At 51.6% G+C, this 22,653-nt stretch overlaps 1 protein-coding gene across 3 annotated transcripts in view; it reads right to left on the reverse strand.

Annotated features, from left to right (window-relative positions):
- The window catches only part of NFASC (neurofascin), a 63,074-nt gene extending 43,285 nt beyond the window's left edge, over positions 1-19,789 (reverse strand). For 2 of the 3 annotated variants that reach the window (XM_050984972.1, XM_050984973.1), the window contains exons 1-12: positions 17,074-17,262; positions 16,001-16,123; positions 14,743-14,913; positions 11,803-11,853; positions 7,659-7,770; positions 6,827-7,011; positions 6,125-6,256; positions 5,199-5,342; positions 4,257-4,368; positions 3,992-4,158; positions 2,795-2,942; positions 2,072-2,196 (exon numbers count right to left, since the gene is read on the reverse strand). In XM_050984972.1, the coding sequence (XP_050840929.1) occupies positions 2,072-2,196; positions 2,795-2,942; positions 3,992-4,158; positions 4,257-4,368; positions 5,199-5,342; positions 6,125-6,256; positions 6,827-7,011; positions 7,659-7,770; positions 11,803-11,853; positions 14,743-14,913; positions 16,001-16,123; positions 17,074-17,212 (1,609 nt within the window). In that variant the 5' untranslated portion in view covers positions 17,213-17,262. Of the gene's footprint in view, positions 1-2,071; positions 2,197-2,794; positions 2,943-3,991; positions 4,159-4,256; positions 4,369-5,198; positions 5,343-6,124; positions 6,257-6,826; positions 7,012-7,658; positions 7,771-11,802; positions 11,854-14,742; positions 14,914-16,000; positions 16,124-17,073; positions 17,271-18,057; positions 18,164-19,695 lie in introns of those variants that run through there. The other variant, XM_050984971.1, reaches the window with a different exon arrangement.
- Positions 19,790-22,653: the final 2,864 nt, after the last annotated feature.

Raw genomic sequence — 22,653 nt, forward strand, 5'->3', positions numbered from 1 at the left:
AGGGGGATTTGTGACCTTACACAAAGAAATGTAAATGAACAGCAGAAAAAGGACACAAAACCTTAGTGGAAAAATGAATTTTTGAGAAAATTCCCCATTTTTAAAAAATGTGATCACAAGGACCAGCTCATGCAATACCAGGGATAAATTCCAGGTTAAAAGTAGGGGATTCCATGCTGGGATTTTTTTTTTTTCCCCATCAGGATTTTCAAGCACAGGTGAAGGGATTCCTGCACTCAGGAACTGCCACCGTGAGACACAAAATGTGGTGGAACAGGAGCTTTCCACCCCTCTGGTTGGGTTTTCAAGGACAACTTGGATGGAACTTGGAAAAAATCAGCTGCTTTGAGGACAGCTTGGAGCTTCAGGTTCTTCAGGGAAAACCTGGAAGCCTCAACTCCTTCAAGGACAACTTGGGTGGAATTTGGAGCTTCAGGTTCTTCAGGGACAACCTGGAAGCCTCAACTCCTCCAAGGACAACTTGGGAAGGACTTGGAGCTTCAGGTTCTTCAGGGACAACCTGGAAGCCTCAACTCCTTCAAGGACAACTTGGGTGGAATTTGGAGCTTCAGGTTTTTTGAGGACAACCTGGAAGCCTCAACTCCTTCAAGGACAACTTGGGCAAGATTTGGAGCTTCAGGTTTTTGAGGACCACCTGGAAGCCTCAACTCCTTCAAGGACAACTTGGGCAGGACTTGGAGCTTCAGGTTCTTCAGGGACAACCTGGAAGCCTCTTCTCCTTCAAGGACAACTTGGGCAGGACTTGGAGCTTCAGGTTCTTCAGGGAAAACTTGGAAGCCTCAACTCCTTCAAGGACAGCTTGGGAAGGATTTGGAGCTTCAGGTTCTTCAGGGACAACCTGGAAGCCTCAACTCCTTCAAGGACGACTTGGGCAGGATTTGGAGCTTCAGGTTTTTCAGGGACAACCTGGAAGCCTCAACTCCTTCAAGGACAGCTTGGGCAGGACTTGGAGCTTCAGGTTCTTCAGGGATAACCTGGAAGCCTCAACTCCTTCAAGGACAACTTGGGCAGGACTTGGAGCTCCAGGTTATTCAGGGACAACCTGGAAGCCTCAACTCCTTCAAGGACAACTTGGGCAGGACTTGGAGCTTCAGCTCCTTCAACCTGGAAGCCTCATCCCCCATTTTTTCCAGCTGCCACCCGTTTCTCTTGGAGTTACTGCTGAGGGAAAACCAAAACCCAGGTGGGCAATGAAAGGAAGGCGAGGAATTAGTGACGATTACCTTTGGGTAAATCTCTCAACCGGTTAGCGGGGATGGCTGCAAGGTAAGACAGTGCTTGTTAAACCGGGTTAGTTTAAGCTTGGGTGGCCAAAGGAGGACCTGGCAAACATAAAGTTCCAGATTTCAGCGGGATTTGATCCACTTTGGGAAGCAGAGCAGGAATATCCTTCCCCAAGTGCCCCCACTCGTAGCTGGCAGCAAAAGGGAAGTATCAGTTTGGTGTGGGGTTAATGAGCCATTAAGGGAAAGGAGGGGAAATTAATCAACCCCAGGGGAATTATTTGGGATTTGGGATTCCTGGTCCAGCTGTGGAGGGACACTGGCAGGTTGTGGCATTCCTGGGAATCTGAGGTGGCCAGGGGATGATAAATCCCTGTTTGGCAAGCAGAGCTCGCAGTGGCACAAATGGGGAACGGGGTGAAGTTTGTCCCTCCCTGTCCTGCTAAGGGGACACGCAGAGGGGACACACAGGGCCAGGAGCAGCTGGCTCAGCCCCAATCCCATCCCTCAGCACCCCACCACCCCACCAAATTCACCCCCAAATTCAGGACTTTTCTCATGGATCTTCAACATCCACCTGGGGATATTCTGGCCACAATTCCTGTTTAACTTTTTGCCCTCAAATCTCAGATTTTTTGCAGCATTTCAGTGCCATCATCCAGGACAAGGCAGCGAATCCTGCGACAACAGAACCCCTGCTCTGCCAGCGCCTCCCTGAGCATCCAGGGGACAATCTTGGAGCCCAGATTCCCCTTCCAGCCTGACCTTGAGGTTGGGGTGTCCTGTTCAAAGCCAAGCACTCAGCTGTGGGGTCAGGGGGGCTTTACCCAGCACGGTGAGATAGGCCTTGGCCAAGTCCTTGTCCAGCTCCGTGCTGGCCACACACGTGTAATCGCCCTGGTCCTTCTCAGTCACGCCATAGATGGTCAGACCATCCTCTTCCTTCTTCATCCTTCAAGGAAACAACGTCCCAAAATTCTGCCCCAACACGTTTAGGAAGCAGTGTTGAAGGCTGGATGTTCCCTGACAAAATCCAGCTGGAAGCCCAACCAGAGCAGGAGAACATCTCCGGTCTGGAGGTTTTATCAGCTGAGGATGTGCTGGGTTATTCTGGGAAAGCTCATTTCCTAAGGAATCACGCGCCCTGGGGCCTATCTGGGGAATAATCACATTTTTAGGACAACAGCCAACCCTGGGCTCGTGCCCTGGGATCAGATCTTGCCTCACAAGAAACAGGAGTCAGGTAGAGAAAGGAAATTAAAGCTGTGCCAGCCACAGCAGAGAAACATTAATTCTGGAGTGGCTCGTTATGAATTCCCAGGTTTTATCAAGATGTCCTAAAATATATGAGAATAAAACCCACAGCAAGGTCTGGATTTACTGATAAATCAGCTGGAATTGCTGGAGGGAGCCAATGAGATTAAAAGTGTCAAAACCATCAAATGTTGCTTAGGTGGGAACTCAATATTTATCCCTGGGGACACCTGGAATGTTCTGCTAAAAATCCAACAATTCTGGGAGAAAAATCATTGGAGTTTTTGGGCACAGACCTGTTCCCCAGGTACAGGGGGGCATCGTCCTTCAGCCAGGTGACCATGAGCCGCAGCGTGGGGTCGTGCTTGACGCGGCAGTGGAGCCGGGGCATGGTGCCCCTCTTGACCACCTGGTCCTCGGGGCCCCTCACGATCCTGGTGGGGTCTGTGTGGGGTCACAAACAAAGGGACACGTTCCAAACTCCTCAGGACCCCTCATGATCCCTGTGGGGTCTGCATGAAGTCAGGGGTTATCTCCCAAACTTCTCGTGTCCTCCCGTGATGCTGGTGGGGTCTGCACAGGGTCAAGGGTTAGGTCCCAAACTCCTCAGGACCCCTCATGATCCCGGTGGGGTCTGCATGAAGTCAGGGGTTATTTCCCAAATTTCTCGTGTCCTCCCATGATGCTGGTGGGGTCTGCACAGGGTCAAGGGTTAAGTCCCAAACTCCTTGAGTTCCCTCACAACCCCTGGGGTGTCAGCACGGGGTCACAAACAAAGGACACACCCCAGACTCCTCAGGTTTCCTCACAATCCTGGTGGGGTCTGCACAGGGTCAAGGGTTAAGTCCCAAACTCCTCAGGACCCCTCATGATCCCTGTGGGGTCTGCATGAAGTCAGGGGCTGTCTCCCAAACTTCTCGTGTCCTCCCATGATGCTGGTGGGGTCTGCTCAGGGTCAAGGGTTAAGTCCCAAACTCCTCAGGACCCCTCATGATCCCGGTGGGGTCTGCAGGAGGTCACAAAGGGTCATATCCCCAAACTGTGGGGCTTGGCTGAGGGGCTCAATGGAGAGCAGGGTGACTTGGGAAGGACAAGTACAGTTTGTCCAGCTTTGAGCAAATAAATTAATTGAACGAGTCATTAATTCGTGCTGAGCCTTTAAAAGAGCCCCTTTTTTTGGAGTCAGCAGCAGGATTTGCTGAGTGGGGTAAAAACAATTCCAAAAATGTTTTATTGTCCTCAGCTAACCCAGAGGAGCACTTGGGGTCAGTGTTGGCGTCGCTGATGGCATCTCCCAGCCTGACACCCAACCCAAACCCTCCCACCATCCCCAGTCTTGGCTTTTCCCAGTATTAAAATGGAATCTCCACCATTTCAAGGCTCCTGACCTGCTGGAAGATCAGATCAGCCCCAACCAACCTCCCTTCACCTCAGGGGTTATTCCTGACGCAACTTCCAGAAAATCCAAGATTTTGGCACCCCCGTGCCCCTACCTTTGACCTCCAGGCGGACTTGGGCCTCAGCTTTCCCCAGGATGTTGGTGGCCACGCAGGTGTAGATTCCCTGGTCCTCCTTCCTGGCCATGAACATCTCCAAGCTCCCGTTCTCGTGGGCTTTGTAGTTGCCTCCATCCAGCGTGTTCCCCTGGCCGTTCTTAAACCTCCCAACACCACAAAGTGCTGTTGGAAGGGAAGGAAAAGGAGGAAACCCCCCCTTTCCCACCCCTCAGGATGGAGTGGGGTGGGATCCGGCTCTTACCAGCGCAGGGTGGGGATGGGGGACCCAAAAAAGGGACAATCCAGGCGCGTCCTGTTGTTCTGGATCACCCTGATCAGCTGGTTCCGGGGGCCCAGGATCCGGGGGGGAACATCTGCCAACCACCAAAATTCCAGCCATGGAGAAGAAGGAAAAAATGGATTCTGCAGCTCTTATCCAGCCTTTTCCCTGGTTTTTTGGTTCATTTTTCCTACTGGCTGTTTCAAAACCCAGCAGAGCGTCTCCACTCCCGCCCACCCCACCTTCCCTCTCCTTCCAGCCTCGTTTTGTGACTCGTATCCCTGGATTTGCCCAGCCTTTGCCTGGTTTGAATCTATGGCAATGGATTCCTGCTCCAAAGCCTGGGTGCCTTTGTGCATTCCCTCAGAGCAGCAAAGGGGAAAACTCATGGAAAACTTTGGCAGGGAAAAGAGAGCTTGGAAAAACCAGGGCGAGTGACTTTTACATGGGAATATGGTAAGGGGACACAGGGAATGATTTTAAACTAAAACAGGAGAGTTCAGGTGGGATATTGGGAAGAAATTCCTGGCTGGGAGGGTGAGGAGGGGCTGGGATGGAATTCCCAGAGAAGCTGTGGCTGCCCCTGGATTCCTGGCAGTGTCCAAGGCCCGGAAGCACAGGGCTTGGAGCACCCTGGGATAGTGGAAGATTCCATGTCCCCCCTTCCAAGTGGGTGGAATTTTAGATGAATCCCAGAACCAACAGGTTGGAAAAAGGTCGGAAAATGTTTCCAGCAAAGTTGGAAAAGACCTTTAAGATCATCAAACCCAACCAATGACCCAACACCGCCTTGGCACTAAGAGCCACATCCACCCTTTTAAGATGAGCTTTGAGCTGAGCTTTGAGTTCCCTCACAACAATCCTTTCCAGCCTCGGATTCCATGGAAATTTGAGTTTTGGGTGCTCCCATTCCCTCAGACTCACCCAGCACGCTGACGAAGGCGTTGGCCAGCAGGTAGCCGTGCTCGTTGGACGCGTTGCACTGGTACACGGCGCTGCTGCCGATCTGCGTGTCCCGGAACACGATGGTGTCCCCGGCCACCTCCCGGCTCGGGTTGGGGGGAGACGCTTCGAAACAAGGACAGCTCCTTCAATTCGGTTCCAAACCGAAAATCCACCCCAGAATCTCAGGGAGTGTCCTCCCAGCTCAGCCCAGCTCAAAGCCGGTGATGGTGTGTGAGCTCCACAGACACAGCTGGGAGCCACTGGGTGAGCGGAGCCCATCCCAGAGAAGTGGGGGTTCACGTGGGTGTTGGACCCCACCAGCAGCTCTGGCCCGTGCTCAGCCAGGAGATCCTTGACTGGGACTTGGGCTGGGATTTGGGCTGGGATTTTGGTGGGATTTGGGCTGAGATTTTAGAGAAGGAGGCAACTCTGGCTCATGCTCAGCCATGAGATCCTTGGCTGGGATTTTGGTGGGATTTGGGCTGAGATTTTAGAGAAGGAGGCAACTCTGCCTCATGCTCAGCCATGAGGACCTTGATTATGATTTTGGTGGGATTTTGGCTGAGATTTTAGAGAAGGAGGCAACTCTGCCTCATGCTCAGCCATGAGATCCTTGGCTGGAATTTTGGTGGGATTTGGGCTGGGATTTTGAAGAAGGACGCAACTTTGACTCATGCTCAGCCATGAGGACCTTGATTGGGATTTTGGGGAGATTTTGGCAGGGATTTTGGAGAAGGAGGCAACTCTGGCTCATGCTCAGCCATGAGGCCCTTGGCAGGGATTTTGGTGGGATTTGGGCTGACATTTTGGAGGAGGAAGCCACTCTGGCTCCTGCTGAGCCAGGATAACACCTTGGCAGGGATTTTGGCAGGGATTCTGGATTCTGGACTCTCTCCCACACTCACATTCGATGGGCTCTCCGTTCACCAGCCACTGGATGGACGGTTTGGGGTTGCCGTTGGCGCGGCACACGAGCCTGCCGTCCTCTCCTGGGGCCAGGATCAGGTTCTCCGGCTCATCCAGCCAGTAGGGAGCAGCTGGAAAACAGCCCCGCCCCGGTGACACAGGGACAGAGGCACCACCCCCAAATTCCCCCCTCCAACGCTCCCTGAGGGAGGAAGGTGATGGAAAAACCAAGTGGGTTTCCCAGGATTCGGTGAAGGAGGAGAGACCCCTTTCCCTTTTCCATGCCACACAAACCCACCACCACTTCTATCAGAGGGTTCCCATCTCCCGCTGCTTTTGGGATCTTTTGGACAAGATTTAATTCAAAAAAGGGATGAGTTGGATGGGATATTGGGATGGAATCATTCCTTGGGAGAGTGGGGAGGGGCTGGGATGGAATTCCCAGACACGCTGTGGCTGCTCCATCCCTGGCAGCATCCAAGGCTGGGTTGGATGGGGCTTGGAGCAACATGGGATCATGGAATGTGTCCCGGAACTGGGCGATCTCTGACGTCCTTCCAACCCAACCCATTCCATGATTCCCTGAAGAACACAGACCCTTTCCCAGGGAAAGGCGCCACTGTCCCTCCCAGCATTCCATGAATGTCCCCTCCCGGCTCCAGGCGGCCAGGACCCAAAGAGGGAAGGTAAAGGTGACGTACCCTTCACTCTCACCGAGATCGTGTGGCGGATGCTGCCCATCTTGTTGGAGGCCAGGCAGAAATATTCCCCGGAGTCCTCCTCGGACACGTTGGAGATGCGCAGGGCCTTGTTGAAGTTCTCCAGCTTGGTTTTACCCACCGGGAGCTCCCCGCCTTTCTTGTACCACATGATGTCCGGCGCTGGTCTGAGGAGAGGGGGGGCAGATCAGAGCTTTTCCGAAGGCGAGGGAATGACTCCCAACTAAAGAGTTGTGATTCCTAAATAACAGTGAAATTCCCATCCTGGGAACCACCAAAACCCAGGGGGAAGGGCTGATCTAACTGGTGGGCCGCCCTCCTTCCCATCCCCGCCCCTAAACCACAGCCCTGAGCATTCCCAGCAGGTCAGGAACAGTGTTCTCCTCCTGATCCTCCTGGGAATGCGGGATCATGGAATTCTGGAATGGTTTGGGGTGGAAGGGACCTCATGGAATTCTGGAATGGTTTGGGGTGGAAGGGACCTCACAGCCCATCCCTGACCATGGCCTGATGGTGTGGGCTGGACCACGAGCCCAGGACACTTCTGGGGGACACAAATGTCCTCCCCCAGAGTGTGGTGAGGAGCTCCTGGGAAATTCCCAAATTTTAGGACAAACCAGTGATGCTTTATCCTTGGACAAGGATCTGAAAACACCTGGAAACCTCAGCATTTCCATCTGCTCATGGAGCAGGTTATGGGAGCGCTGTTAGCAGCTGAAAAGGAGGGAATGATCCCTTTTTCCCAATCCAGGGGTGATTCCTTGGGCTGATCCCGCTGGGAATTGCTGGGAATCTCCCTCTGTGGGGTACATACACTCCGGAGGCGATGCATTCCAGCAGGAGATCCACCCCTCGGAGCACCATCTGGCTGCTGGATGTTCCATAGGGATACATGAAGCTGGGAGTGGTTTCTGAGATCCCTCGGGCTGGAATCAGTGGGAGAGAAGGAAAAACAAAACAAAACCAAAAATAAAACAAAAAAAAAGGAAAAAAAAAGAAAACAGAACATGGTCATTTAAAAGTCTCCAGGAATTCACAGAAGGCGTCACCTCCCCGGCTATCCCGGGATTCTGAACTCACCCAGGAATGTGCCTGGAAAGGGAAGGAAGGCTAAAAGTGAATTTGGGATTGAAAAAAACAAGGGGAGAGAGAGGAATTTTGGCAGGCAGGGGAGAGAAGGGGCAGCAGAGGGGACTGAGCGTTGGGGACGGTCCCCATTCCATCAGTTCCTGCTTTTCCTGCCCTCCCTGCCTCTGGAAAATGGGCTGGAATCAGATGGAATTGGGGAATCTTGATGGATGGAACATGTAATGAAGGACAGGAGGAAAAATGGGCACGGAAAGGGTTTGTTCGGACCCGGAGCTGCTTTTCCACAGAATTCTCCAGGATCCAGAGCATTCCCAGGGCTCCAGCAGCACCAAGGAAGTTTTCCAGCTTTCCTGAAAGCCTGGAAGGATGGATCCCCTTGGAAAGGGACGGTTCAGCCACCAAAATGACCCATTTAGGGCTGGACAGGGAAGTTTAATGGGAAAAAAAACAAAGGGAAGACACGAGGCAATTCCCTACGGATCCACATTAATTATTCATGGAAAAAATTCCATTAAGGAGTGGAATGATTGACCTAGATCTGGATCAGTGAGGACGAAACAGGATGAGATGGGTGGGAAAGCAGCAGTGGCAGGGATGGAAGTTATGGGATTAGGAAAGGGATGGGATGGGATGGGAACAGGGACACAAAAAATCCGGGAGTGATCCATGGGGAGAGACCAAATTTTCCTTGGCTCAACGAGTGGGAGGATTTTGGGAATTTTGGGAAACTTGGGAAGGAGGAGGGGAGTGAGGATGGGGGCTCTTCCTGGAATTCCCACCTTAGGGAAGGAAAACCCAACGCCAGGATTCATCCATGGAATGTTTGGAATTGGCTCCACGCCCCCATCCCGCCGCTCCGCGCGCTCTCCCAGTTAGTCAGTTATGGATTAATGGATTACCAGGGCAGGAAAATCCCAACTTTATCCCAAAAATCCAACTTTTCCAGGTCTGTCTGCATCCCTGCTCCTGGTTTAGTCTCGTTCCCGGTGAAACCAGCTCGACCCATCCCATCCCAGAGCTCCCAAACCTCCACCACAACTGGGAGCTTCTCCCAACAAATCAGAAAATGGGAATTAATTATTTTATCAGCCAGTATTGGCTTTGATCAGGATTTATTCCCACTCTGGATCCTGTGGGATAACTGGAAGCGCTAAGCAGAGCAAGCTGGATTTTACAAGCCTGTATTAACGATGGCAATTAAAAATCAGGGAGATTAATTAGTACCCTCCTGGCTTTAATGAACCTAAGGACAGCATGGAAAAAAACTGATTTTTTTTCTCCTCAGCACAGCATTATTAATAAATAATAAATAGCAATTAATAAATCATAAATATTTTGATGTTTCTAACAGGGAGCAGCCAGAAATTCCCTCAGAACCAGAGGCTCTGAGCATGTGGAAGTTCCAGCTGGAAGTGCCAAGGTTTTCCTCATCCCTCTGGATGGATCCAAGCTGGAAAAACAAATTCCAGGGGCTGTTTCTTTCAGCTTAAAAAGTGACTCTGCTCCCAAGCTTTGCTGTGAACTGGGATCTTCCCAGAAATATCTGATTCCCATCCCAGAGCTGCCAACTGCCCTTTTCCCATCCAGAATTCCTCCATCAGCTCTGTTTTCCAGGGATGTGCTCATCCCAACACATCCCAGCTGCTCAGCCCCGGCCTCAAACAGCCTCAGGTTTGCCAAAAAAAAAAAGAGAGGAAAAGGGACAAAACAGGGTTTTAATTCTATTAAAAGGGGGGGAAAAAGTAGGAAATTCTGCTAATGAAATATTCCATTTTTCCTTTTTGGATTGCTTTTCCCTGATAATTGCCCATGGAATTCTGGGAATCATCACTCCAAGGCCTGGGGACAAGGGGTGGGTGACACTTCCTGTGGTTATCCCGGCCCTGGAGAGGAATTTGGGACAAGTGTCCCACAAATCTCCCATGCTCCACATCCCCAGTAGCAGATCCCCCATTCCCAAGCTCAGGAGAATCCTGGGAATGGAATTCTCAGCCTTCCAGACCCCTTTTCCAGCTGCCTCTGGAGCCAAGCTGGGATCCTGGGGATCTGCACCCCAAGGAGGAGCAGCCAAGAGCCCCAAATCTCCCCAGCACCTCAAATCCTTGGGATTCACATCCCTGTCCACATCCCAAAGCTCCAGAATTCCCAGCCAGGTCATTCCAGGGAGGAATGCTGGGGCAGCCACAAGGACTGAGGGGAAGAATTGTCACCCCCATCTCATTAATTATTGAGCTAATTAAGGCCTGGGTTGGAGTCCAGGTCTGCACAGGGGTGGGAGAGGGGGATCTGAACCCTCTGGAGCCAGGAAGTTTTCCAGGGAATGTTACAACTTGAGCAGCAGGAAGTTTCTCCTGTGCACCCATGAAACGAGGGGCAGAATGGGATTGTGTGGATAAAATCCCAATTTTCCTGATGGAGTGACTCTCAAGATCCCTTTTCCCTGAACAATGGGAAATCCAGAAGCCCAGGAAAGCTCTCCACTGGAATTCTCTTTGTCCCTCTCCCATCTCTTGTCCCCTCCCTTCCAGGTGGTTGATGCTGCTCCCACCAAAGCTGATTTTGCTGCCAATCCCTTTTCCCAACCATTTTTCCAAGCATTCCCAGACTGTCCAGCCCATCCCAGCACTTCCTCCCAGGCTGATTCTGCTGCTGAGCCTTTCCCAGCTCCTCAGCTCCCTCCAAACCCTCCCAGGATCCCAAGGTGCCCTGGCACATGGAGAGCTCTGCTCCAGCTCTCCCAGCTCCCTCCTTGTCCCCAAAAGTCCCCACGGGATGGGAATTGTGCCCTGGGCTGTGCCAGGCCCCAGGGAAGCTCCGGCTCCACAGGGATTTCACTCCAGGACACGCTGGGGACAGCAAGGGACATTCCCAGAGCTCTCCCCGCACAACCCAAAAGCAGCAGGAAGGGCAGGAAGTGAATCCTGTCCAGATCTGGGAACAGTTGGAATCTGGGGTGGCTTTGGAGAGGTGGTGACATTCCCAGGATTCCCAAACCTGCCCCATCTCCTGCTCCCTAAAATCCCTCATGGCTGCCCTTCTTATCCCAACACATCCCTGACAATTCCAACCCATTCCCAGGGCAGCCATCCTGGATTTTTTTGTGCCTGAAGCATCATTTAGGATTTTGGGACGAGCTTCCCCCAGAAGGGGCAGAATCCAGAGGGAATTCCCTGCCCAAATTAAGGATTTTGGGATGAGCTTCCCCCAGAAGGGGCAGAATCCAGAGGGAATTCCCTGCCCAGATTAAGGATTTTGGGATGGGATTCTCCCAGAAGGGACAGAATCCAGAGGGAATTCCCTGCCCAAATTTAGGATTTTGGGATGGGATTCTCCCAAAGGGCACAGAATCCAGAGGGAATTTCCCATCCCAGCAAAGGGCAGGATCCTGTGGAAGCATCCAGCTCATGTCTGACCTCTCTGCACAGGAATCACCCAGATTTCAGGAAAACCCAAATATTCCTCTTTTTTCTTCCTTTTTTTTTTTTATCCCTGCCTGAGTTCAGCTGGAAATCCCAGGAATGCTCCTGCTGGAAATGTTCTTCTGGAGACACGGAAAAGAGGGATGAGGATCTGACGTTTAAATCCCGAGCTTTGCTCAGGACAGGAGGGACAAAACTCAGCTCAGCCAGACCCTATAAACCCCAAACCTCCCAAGCTGGGCTTAACTCTCTTAAACCCCGCCCAGCAGAAATGGGGAACTTTGTGGGGTTTTGGGGTCGCTTGGAGGGATTTATGCCCATAAATTTTGGCAAAGCTGAGGCCACGATGGGGACATGGTGACAGCAAAAGGGACACGGGCAGGGAATGTGGTCAGTGGGGTTAGGCGGGGCTGGGTTAAGCCGGGACTCCCAAAGCCGGCGTGGACTCACCGCGGTACATGGCGGGGGAATTTCCTAAAGACGTTTCGTTATGGGACTTCTCTGCAAGTGAACAAAACACCGTGAGCAGCACCGGGGACGGGGGGGACAGCCTGGGAAGGGGACACGGGAATTCCCAAAAAACAGCCAGGATGGGGACACGGGGAATTCCCAAAAAACAGCCAGGATGGGGACACGGGGAATTCCCAAAAAACAGCCAGGATGTGGACACGGGGAATTCCCAAAAAACAGACAGGGTGGGGACACGGGAATTCCCAAAAAACAGACAGGATGGGGACATGGGGACATCCTAAAAACAGCCAGGATGTGAACACGGGGATATCCTAAAAAACAGACAGGATGGGAGACATGGGAATTCCCAAAAAACAGACGGGATGGGGACATGGGAATTCCCAAAAAACAGCCAGGGTGGGGACATGGGGACAACAGCCAGGATGTGGACACAGGGACATCCTAAAAACAGCCAGGATGGGGACATGGGGAATTCCCAAAAAACAGCCAGGATGGGGACATCAGGAATTCCCAAAAAACAGCCAGGGTGGGGGTCACGGGGACATCCCAAAAAACAGCCAGGATGGGGACATGGGGAATTCCCAAAAAAACCCCAAAGATATGACAGGGTGGGGGACATGGGGACATCCCAAAAAACAGTCAGGATAGAGACATGGGGAATTCCCAAAAAACAGCAAGGACAGGGCAAGGCAGGGAACATGAAAATTCCCAGAAATCAGCAAGGATGGAGAGGGTGAGGAACACAAAAATTCCCAGAAATCAGCAAGGATGGAGAGGGTGAGGAACACGAAAATTCCCAGAAATCATCAAGGATGGGACAGGGTGAGGAACACGAGAATTCCCAGAAATCAGCAAGGATGGGAGAGGGTGAGGAACACGAAAATTCCCAAAAATCAGCAAGGATGGAGAGGGTGAGGAACATGAAAATTCCCAGAAATCAGCAAGGATGGGACAGGCAGGAGCAGGGATCCAAAAGCACTCGGAGCGCGGCGCCTTCCAGGACAAACACAGGAGGAGCAGCAGGAAAAGGGGCTGATTTCCCTCTCCAAGGGGTGGGAAGAGCTAAAAGTGTGGGAATTGTAGAGCAAATATTTCCTTGGAATCTTTGGGAAAACCCAAATTTCGGAGCAATTTGGAGGGAAATTTTTTTTTTTCCCTCTGTTTTTTGACTGCAAAAATTCCATATTCCAGCTGCTTTTTCCCATGGGATGGACACAGCTGGACAATGATGTAGGAAGGCAAGGAGGAGATGAAATAATAATAATAATTATTATTTTGTTGTTATTATTGGAATGATTTAAATCCCTGATTCCCTACTCCAGCTTTGCACCGAGGAGGAGCTGCTACACGGAGGTGGAAAACTCAGCATTCCCAGGTTCCTCTCATCACATTCCTGCTCGTTCAAGCTGCCAGGAAATCAAATTAAATTCCTCCCACCAACATTCAGGAGCGCCTGGTGCTTCCCAAAAAACCACCAGCAACTCCCAGTTGGATCTTCCTGGGAATGCTGGGAATGGGTGGGAGCCCACTGGTGGTTGATGTTCGTGGAGGATTTTGTCACCTCGAGCCCCTGTGGCAGCTCAGGGTCCTCGTGTCCCTCAAACCGCCCCCATTCCCTCTTCCAGAGTCACCCCAGCTCACCAGGAATTCCTTTTCCTTCAGGAATTCTCATTCCTGGAGGAAAACGTGCCCTGGAAGGGCCGGAACCAAAGAAAGGCTCTGGAGAGAGCCCCTGGTGTCCCCTCATCGGTGCTGGGTGGGGACACCCATCCTGAGTGTCCCACCAGATTCCAGAGGCTCCCACATTCCTGGAGGCACTTCTCGGAGCACAGGAACATCCACAGCCACATTCCACACTCATTTTTCCACCTCCAATCCCCTGGAGCGAGCCTCGGACAACTCCACCTTCCCAAAATATCTCTGGATATTTTACAATTCCCTGAACACGGTGGGAATGTGGAAACGTCCCCAGTTTTATCCCAAAGACGTGGAATTGGAGATTCCTGCTCCAAGTTATCTCTGGGTATTTCCCTGGAGATTAATTTCCTGGGAATTCATCTTCCCTTGGAGATGAATTTCCCTGATGATACAGAAACGTTCTCCAGTTTATCCCAAACACACGGAATTGGTGATTCCTGCACCAAAGATCCCATTTCCCTGGAGAAGGTGGGAATGTGGGAATGTCCCATTTGATTCCTGCTCCGAATCACCTCTGGATATTTTACATTTCCCTGGAGACAGTAGGAATACTCCAGATGTGTCAAAACTCTGCCATTTATCCCAAACACAGGGAATTGGTGATCCCTGCATGTCCCTGGAGATGATAGGAATGCTCCCTATTGGCTGAAACATTCCCTGCTTTATCCCAAACAACGGAATTGGCGATTCCTGCACCGGAGATCCCATTTCCCTGGAGAAGTTGGGAATGTGGGAATGTCCCATTTGTGAAACGCTCTCCAGTTTACCCCAAACACATGGAATTGGTGATTCCTTCATTCTCCTGGAGGAGGAATGTCCCAACTGTGCTGAAACACTTCCCATTTTATCCCAACACTGGGATTTGGTGATTTTTGCTTCAAGCCACCTCTGGATATTTTACACTTCCCTGGAGACAGTGGGAATGCCACATCTCTGTAAAAACATTCCCTGTTTTACCCGAATTGGCAATTTCCACATTTCCCTGGAGACCGTGGGAACAAAACGCTCCCAGTTTTACCCCAAACACACGGAATTGGCCATTCCTACACCAAACCACCTCTGGAACCGTAAAACCAGGAAGTTACAACCCCTCCCCCTCCCTCCCCACCCACCCCAAACCCACCCAAACCAAACCACCGGATCCATTCTTCCCTAACTGGATTCCTGACTGGAAAACCCTTTGGGAAGGAGCCCAGACTGGTCCCCCAGTGAGCCACTTACTGGTTTTGACCTTGAGGGTGTAGGGGTTCTTCTGCTGGATGGTGTGGGTGAAGTGGAAGCGCGCGTTGCAGCTGTAGTCGGTCAGCGCGTCCTGCGCCAGCACGTTGGAGAAGTAAAGGTCCCCGTTGTGGCCCTGGGACACGCGCTTGTCCTGCGGGATCGGCTCCATGGCTGTGGGAGAGAGGAGGGAATTCAGGGCCAGGCGGGAATTCTGGGCCAGGTGGGAATTCCGGGCCAGGTGGGAATTCCGGGCCAGGCGGGAATTTAGGGCCAGGCGGGAATTCAGGGCCAGGCGGGAATTCAGGTCCAGGCAGGAATTCAGGGCCAGGCGGGAACTCAGGGCCAGGCGGGAATTCAGGGCCAGGTGGGAATTCTGGGCCAGGCGGGAACTCAGGGCCAGGAGGGAATTCAGGGCCAGGTGGGAATTCAGGACCAGGCGGGAATTCTGGGCCAGGCGGGAATTCAGGGCCAGGAGGGAATTCAGGACCAGGCGGGAATTCTGGGCCAGGCGGGAATTCAGGGCCAGGTGGGAATTCAGGACCAGGAGGGAATTCAGGTCCAGGCAGGAATTCAGGGCCAGGCGGGAATTCAGGGCCAGGCAGGAATTCTGGACCAGGTGGGAATTCAGGTCCAGGCGGGAACTCAGGGCCGGGTGGGAATTTACGGAGAACGGGAATGGCGGAGGGCTGGAGCGTGCGAGGTGGGGAGTGGGGGTGGTGAAGCAGGAGGAAGGGCTCTAAGCTAACAGAAGCTGCCCTAAATTAGCAGGAAGTGCCCTAAATTAGTGGTTATGACCCTAAACGAGCAGAAAGTGTCCTAAGTTAGCACGAAAAAATCCCCTAAATTACAGTAACGACCCTAAATTACAATCACGACCCTAAATTAGCAGAAAGTGCCCTTAATTAGCAGTAATGACCCCAAACTACCAGCAATGACCCTGAGCTAGCAGCCACGATCCCAAACTATCAGAAACAACCCTATCAAGCAGAAATTACCCCAAACTATCAGGACCAGCCCTAAAGTAGCAGAAAGTGCCCTAAACTAATAAAACTGACCCTAAACTAATAGAAATTACCCTAAACTAGCAGAAACAACCCCAAACTATCAGGACCAACCCTAAACTAACAGGAGCAACCCCAGGCTGACAGAATCAACCCCAAATGATCAGCAACAACCCCACCCATGGTTATTTTAAGTCTCACAGGTGATGGAGCCGCCATTCCCGGAATTCCAGGTGGGAAAGGCGCTCCAGACTCACAGCTGCTCATCCAGAAGATGACGGGCTCGGGGAGGCCGGGTGGGGGATTGCACTGCAGGCTCAGCGGGGCCCCCTCATCCACCTCGATCACATCCACCTTTTCCTTGGGCCACAGCGGAGATTCTGCCACGGGAAGCAAAGGAAAGTGAGGAAAGAAGGGAAGGATTCCTCAGGAGTGATTCCTGCTGGATCCGGCCTGGTTCCAGAGCAAAATTCATCTGCAAAACTCCCTGGAATTCATCCCCTGAAATCCATGCCCCCAAATCCATCCTTCAAATCCATACCCTCCAAATCCATCCCTGGAATCCGCACCTTGAATTCATGTCCTCAGTTCCACCCCCACAATTCCATCTCCTTAAATCCACATCCTCAGGTCCATATTCAAATCCATATCCTGAAATCCATCCCTTTAAATTCATCCATCAAATCCATCCCTGAAATCCTTGGCCTTAAATTCACATCCTCAATTCCACACTCTCAAATCCATCCCTGAAATCCACACCCTTAAATTCACATCCTCAATTCCACACCCTCAAATCCATCCCTGAAATCCACACCCTTAAATTCACATCCTCAATTCCATGTCCTCAAATCCATCCCTGAAATCCACACCCTTAAATTCACATCCTCAATTCCACACCCTCAAATCCACCCCTGAAATCCTTGGCCTTAAATTCACATCCTCAATTCCATGTCCTCAAATCCATCCCTGAAATCCACACCCTTAAATTCACATCCTCAATTCCACACCCTCAAATCCATCCCTGAAATCCACACCCTTAAATTCTCATCCTCAATTCCACACCCTCAAATCCATCCCTGAAATCCATGGCCTTAAATTCACATCCTCAATTCCACACCCTCAAATCCATCCCTGAAATCCTTGGCCTTAAATTCACATCCTCAATTCCACACCCTCAAATCCATCCCATCCACCCTGAGCAGTTCCCAGCCACAACCCCATTCCTTCCCTGTCTCCAGGACACACCTGGACACACCTGGAGCTGTCTGAGCACTGGATATTCCCCCCCAGCCCTCCCGTGGCCATGTTTTGCTTCCCTGGAATCACTCACTGGACACCTGGAGGTGGATTTTGCTGGAAAGGGCCGTGCCGTAGTCGTTCCTGGCGAAGCACTGGTACTCGCCCTCGTAGTCGTCGGGCCGGCCCCCGCTGTGGAAGTCGATGACCAAAGTCCCCGATCTCCTCCTCATGGACACCTTGGGATCCTTGGCCACGTTGAAGAACTTCCCGTTCCGCGTCCAGGAAAAGCTGGAATGGCCAGGAAAAGCTGGGTTTGGAGTCATGTCCCCAAGGAGGTCCCTGCCTGTGTTGGGCCAGCAGCGGGATGTGTGGGAACTCAGCGCATCACCTCGGATGCTCTGAGTCCCAGGGAGACTCCTTGGGGGGCTCGGAAGTCCTGGAATGTAGCCAAAGGCACCTGGTGGCTTGATTTTGACCCTTCAAGGGTCGTGCTATCAAAGCATGAGGGTCTGGATGTTTCTGAGGTTTGAGTGGTGTAGGGCAGGTGTTTTTATAGAATAGAATGTAGGTTTTAGGATTTTGGTACAGGGGGGTCTAATGGAGGCAAGATGGAGGATTCAGGCCCGACCTCGTGGCTTTTCTCCTTCTTCTTGCCATCCATCTTCTCTGTGATGTGTGCATTTTAGATTGGTTCATACTAAAGGTACACTGTTTAATAAAGGTGATGGGTATTGGAGAAAAATTGTAAATATCACATACGCAATTATCAGTATAAGAATGTACGACCGCCCTAAAGGGGCAGAGAGTGCTTGTGGCTGCCTTGCTGGTCAGATCTCGGCTGGGCAGAACAAAAACCTTAGAGATAAGCTTTAATAAACAACCCGAAGACTGAACTTTAGAGGAGTCCAGACTCGTCTGTTCATCGCGGGCTGCCTGCGAACCGTCCCACGCGAACCACCCCACGCATGTCCGACAGAGACAGACAGCCGATCGGACAGGGATGGGTTGGGCAGGGAGGTGGGAGAGGCTCCGGAGCGGTGAGGGACAGCGGGATGAGCGCTGGGAATGCACTCACGTGGGAACGGGGTTGCCTTTGGCTTCGCATTCGATGAAGATGTTATCCCTGGGATCCACGATGTAATCCTTGATGGATTGCTTGGTGATGGTGGGGGGCTGCGGCACTGCGAGGAATGGGAAATCCGTGAGGAACTGGGGGAGATCCCTCTGTGCCATCCCACTGCAATTCCTGCTGGGAACTCATTGAACTGTGTGATTTGGAGGTTGAATCCTGAGGAAATTCCTGTGAATTCCCTGAATTCATCATCTCTTGGAGCATCACAGAGCCTGGACTCCCTTTAGGGACCAAAAATCCTTAATTCCCTCTCTGTATCTTGGTCTGCTTAGGGAATGTCCCAGTTCCAACCTCCTGTTCCCGCAGGCTGAATCCAGTGGGAATTCATCCTGGATCTGCAGCTCAGAAGGGGCTGGGTCAGGGATCCTGAGAAATTCCTGGTGCAAGGAAGAGATTCCAACCCCCCAGGATGAGCCTAAAGGAGCTCAGACCTGGAATTTAGGAGGGCAGGGATGGAAAAGGGGACACAGGGACCCCATGGCCCTGATCTCTGAACCGCAGATCCCATCTCCTGAGGTGAAGATCCACGGCTGTTTCTTCATCCTCTGAGATCCAGGGACGCTCCCAACTCATCGGGATGTGAGGCTGAGCCTGGAACAGGCGCCAGGAGGGGATTCCTGCCCTTCTCCAAACCCAAACCCTGCAGGAACAACTTTTCCATGGCAAACACAGCCTGGCCCCTGCTCTGGGGACAGCACAGAGAGCTGGGAGCTCTTCCCAAGCTGCTCCAGCCTTTCCATGCCTTTCCCAGCCTGGACATGCAGGAAAAGTGGCTCAGAAGGGGCCACATCCCCCTTGTGCCACCACCACCACCACCAACCTCTGCTCAGGGACCCCTCATGCAGTTTTGGGGAAGGGAACACTTACATTCACTCTGGATATTTGCTGTTATTCCCAAAGGGAAAGCATAGAGGGAAAAAGACAGGAGGTTAATTCAACCTGTTCCAGCCCTGCTCCCGGCAGAGCCAGAAAACAAACCCAGTTTTTACAGGCCTTGGAAATCCTGTACAAAAACCACATTTCCTTCCAAGTGTGGAGGAGAAAAACCTAATTGTGGAGGAGAAAATCCAAACGTGGAGGAGAAAATTCAATTGTCAAGGAGAAAACCCAACTGTGGAGGTGAAAACCCAAATTTGGAGGAGAAAACCCAAATTTGGAGGAGAAAACCCAATTGTGGAGGAGAAAAACCAACTGTGGAGAGGAAAATCCAACTGTGGAGAGGAAAAACCCCAATTTTGGAAAAGAAAACACAAATGTGGAGGAAAAAATTCAATCATCAAGGAGAAAACTTAACTGTGGAGGAGAAAACCCAAATTTGGGGAAGAAAACCCAAATTTGGAGGAGAAAACCCAAATGTGGAGGAGAAAACCCAAATGTGGAGGAGAAAACCCAAATTTGGAGGAGAAAACCCAATTTGGAGGAGAAAACCCAAATGTGGAGGAGAAAACCCAACTGTGGAGGAGAAAATCCAACTATGGAGGAGAAAATCCACCTGGGATGTTCCCACCTTCCTCCCACCTCCTCCCCACCCCAGTGAGGAATTTTTGGGAAGGAACTGGAGAGGATAAATCCCAAACTTACGGTCCAGGGGGACCTCGATGGCGCTGACGAGGTGCTGGAGGCAGAGGGCGAAGGCAATTCCGGCGCAGGTGACCCGGGATCTCCTCAGGATCATCTTGGAGCTTCCCTGTGTGGCCTCAGGATCTTGGGATGTCCCTTGGGGTGACTTTGGGGTGTCCCCTGGGGTGGTGGCACGTGCAGAGGGATCCTCAGCTGGAACAAAACAACCCCAGAGTCACACGGTTGAGCCAATCCTGGCTCGGTTTTCCCTTTGGAAACTTTGGGAACGCGGCGTTTCCGCCCCAAAAAATGGTGGGAATGGGGCCAGGAATGGTGGCCAGGGTTTGGGGACACGTGGGAACGGCTCTCCCGAGCCCAGGATTGTCCTGCTGGAAGGATTTATGGGGTTGTTTGGGCTCCAGTCCTAGAGCCAGGGACCAGGGACCAGGAGAAAATTCCTGGGAGCAGTGGGATCCAAACGGAGCCCGCGGGATCAAACAAAAATGTGGATTTTCTGTTGAAAAAAATTAATAATAATTTTATTTTATGTGTAAAAATTACTGAGGAATATCCAATCCCTCAGGGCATCGGGATGAGCTCAGGGCTCTGGAGCTGCTGTCCCAAAACCCATGGCATTGATCCAGCAGAATTCTAGGACTGGGATTTTTCCCAACTGCTCTCCAAACAATCCCATTCCCAGCCAGGATCCAGATGTTCCCCTGGCTGCTACCAAGCCCTGTGGATGTGACAGCCTGGCCAGAGAGTGAGAAAATCAGAAAAGTTTCCCCAGAAATGGCTGGTGAGACTTCAGGGAGTTGAAGATAAATAATGACAACTTGTCATTACAAACAGCCTGCAGGTGTTGTTTTCCTACTCTGTTTTCCTGGTTTTTTCTCAAAGATTGTTTATAAGAAAAAAGGTGCTTTGCTAATTAGCCAATCAGGTGAAATGTATTGATTAATGGAGCAGTCAGGTCAATCTGTAGAAAAATGTATAAAAAAAAGGGGGAATCTGAAGAAAAGTTTTGTTATCCTGCCCAAACCACCCTCCAGGTGGGTCTGTGTCGTTTCTTACTCAACAGCGACAAGATCCCATCCAATCTCCCAGGATTTTCCGCTTTTTATCCCTCTGGTGACAAATGCAGATCCCAAAAGGACAACCAGAGCTCGAAATCCATGTCAAACAGGGATATTTTAAGGAAGGGAGGCAGTGAGGGTTAAAAAGGGTCCAAATAGGAACAGCTGGAGCCTGAAAAGTGAGGGATTTCTTGTTTTCCTTGGATTTGGGGGCGCGGGATAGCTGAGAGGGAAGGAGGAAGTTCCTGGCACAGATTCCTGGGGGAGATTTGTAAATATGGGAATGTAAAAGGGCTGAGCCCAAGCTCTGATGGGAAATCCTGGAATGGTTTGGGTTGGGAAGGGAATTCCCCTTCCCCTATCCCAAATTTCTCCAGCTGAGCATTGGGCACTTCCAGGGATCCAAGGGCAGCTTCTCCCTACAAATCCCTCTTGGCCCCACTGCAGTGGGGCTGCAAAAATCCAGGAATATCAGGAAGAAACGAAATTCCAGACAATTCCTGAGCTGTAAAAGCGACAGGGAATCTCTGACTTGAACCATGGGCAGAATCCTGCAGGAATGCCCGGGCTGGATGATCCAGGATGATCTGTAGGAATGCACGGAGCAGCGCTGGGAAAAGCACACAGGGAATTCATCCCCTGGAAATGCCAGGCTCCTCCAGGCTCCTCCAGGCTCCTCCAGGCTCCTCCAGGGCCCCTTTGTCCGGAGCAGATGTGGGCAGAGGGAACAATCCCTGGGAACAATCCACGGGAACAATTCCTGCGCGTGTAGGTGGCTCCTGGAGAACACAGCCCCGCATTGTCCCGGCTGCTCCCGCCGGGAACGGGGAATTCTCCTGTCACAGAGAGAGGCTGGAGCTGCCACAGGGATCAGGGACATTCTGAGCTGAGGGGTGCTGGAGTGGGGGGAATGGCAGGGGAGAAGCTTTTCCCAAAAATCAGCATTTTTCCAGCTTTTTTCTGGCATAGAAAAGATCTGACATCAGCCCGAAAAGCAGGAAAAATCCCTCGGCCTCATCCCTGCATCCCAGAGGGAGGCACGGAGAAGGGAAGGGGTGGTTGGGGTTGGTCCCTCACCAGCAGAACCAGGCTCTGCTCCTCAGAATTCTTTGGAATTCCCTCTTTTCTCCCTGCAGGATCTGAAATAACAACCCATGGGAACAGCTCCCCTTCCTGCAGAAATTCCCAGGAGATCCAGCTCAGGCACCAGCCGGGACACGGATCCCCCTGCAGGGGATCTGCCCTGAAGTCAGAATTCCCCAAATCCCTAGAAACAGCAGCACCTGGAATGTCCCCTGGGATCCACTGAGTGCACAAACCACTCTGATGATGGGCTGCAATTCATTCATTCCCATTTATTAAAATGAGATTATTTTGGGATAACGATGGGAAAATCCCCCTGCTCCTGGAAAACACCCCCAGCTCCAGAGCAGGGAATGGGAAGCAAAGGGAATCTGAGCTTGGAATTCACCAAAATTAAACAGTGAGGGATTTGATTTAATCAGCTGGTTAGGACCAGCAGGATGCTCCCTGCAGCAGTTGGATTTTTATCCCAGTTTATCCCGATTTATGGCTGCAGGAGGAACAGTAAAACTTTGGGAATTGCTGTTCCCGGGGAACATTCCGGCAGCTCCGTTTATTGCTTCATTAAAGCTGATTGAGGAGCAGGGAGCAGCTTTGCCACCAGCAGAAAATCCCCTTGGGCTGGTGTCATTTTTTTAGAAATAAACAATAAAAACCCATTTTTTACCTTTAAACAACTCATCTTTAAAACAACACCCCAAAAGTCGACAGAACCCGTGAGCTCTAAAAAGGCTGGGGGGCACTGGGGCTTCTCCAGCACCATTTTTCCAGGAATCCCAACAGAAAATCCCAAAGAATCTCTGGGGTGGTCACTCAGGGA

This window comes from Serinus canaria, chromosome 26, assembly GCF_022539315.1.
Source record: "Serinus canaria isolate serCan28SL12 chromosome 26, serCan2020, whole genome shotgun sequence".
In the NCBI taxonomy this organism is placed as follows: domain Eukaryota; kingdom Metazoa; phylum Chordata; class Aves; order Passeriformes; family Fringillidae; genus Serinus; species Serinus canaria.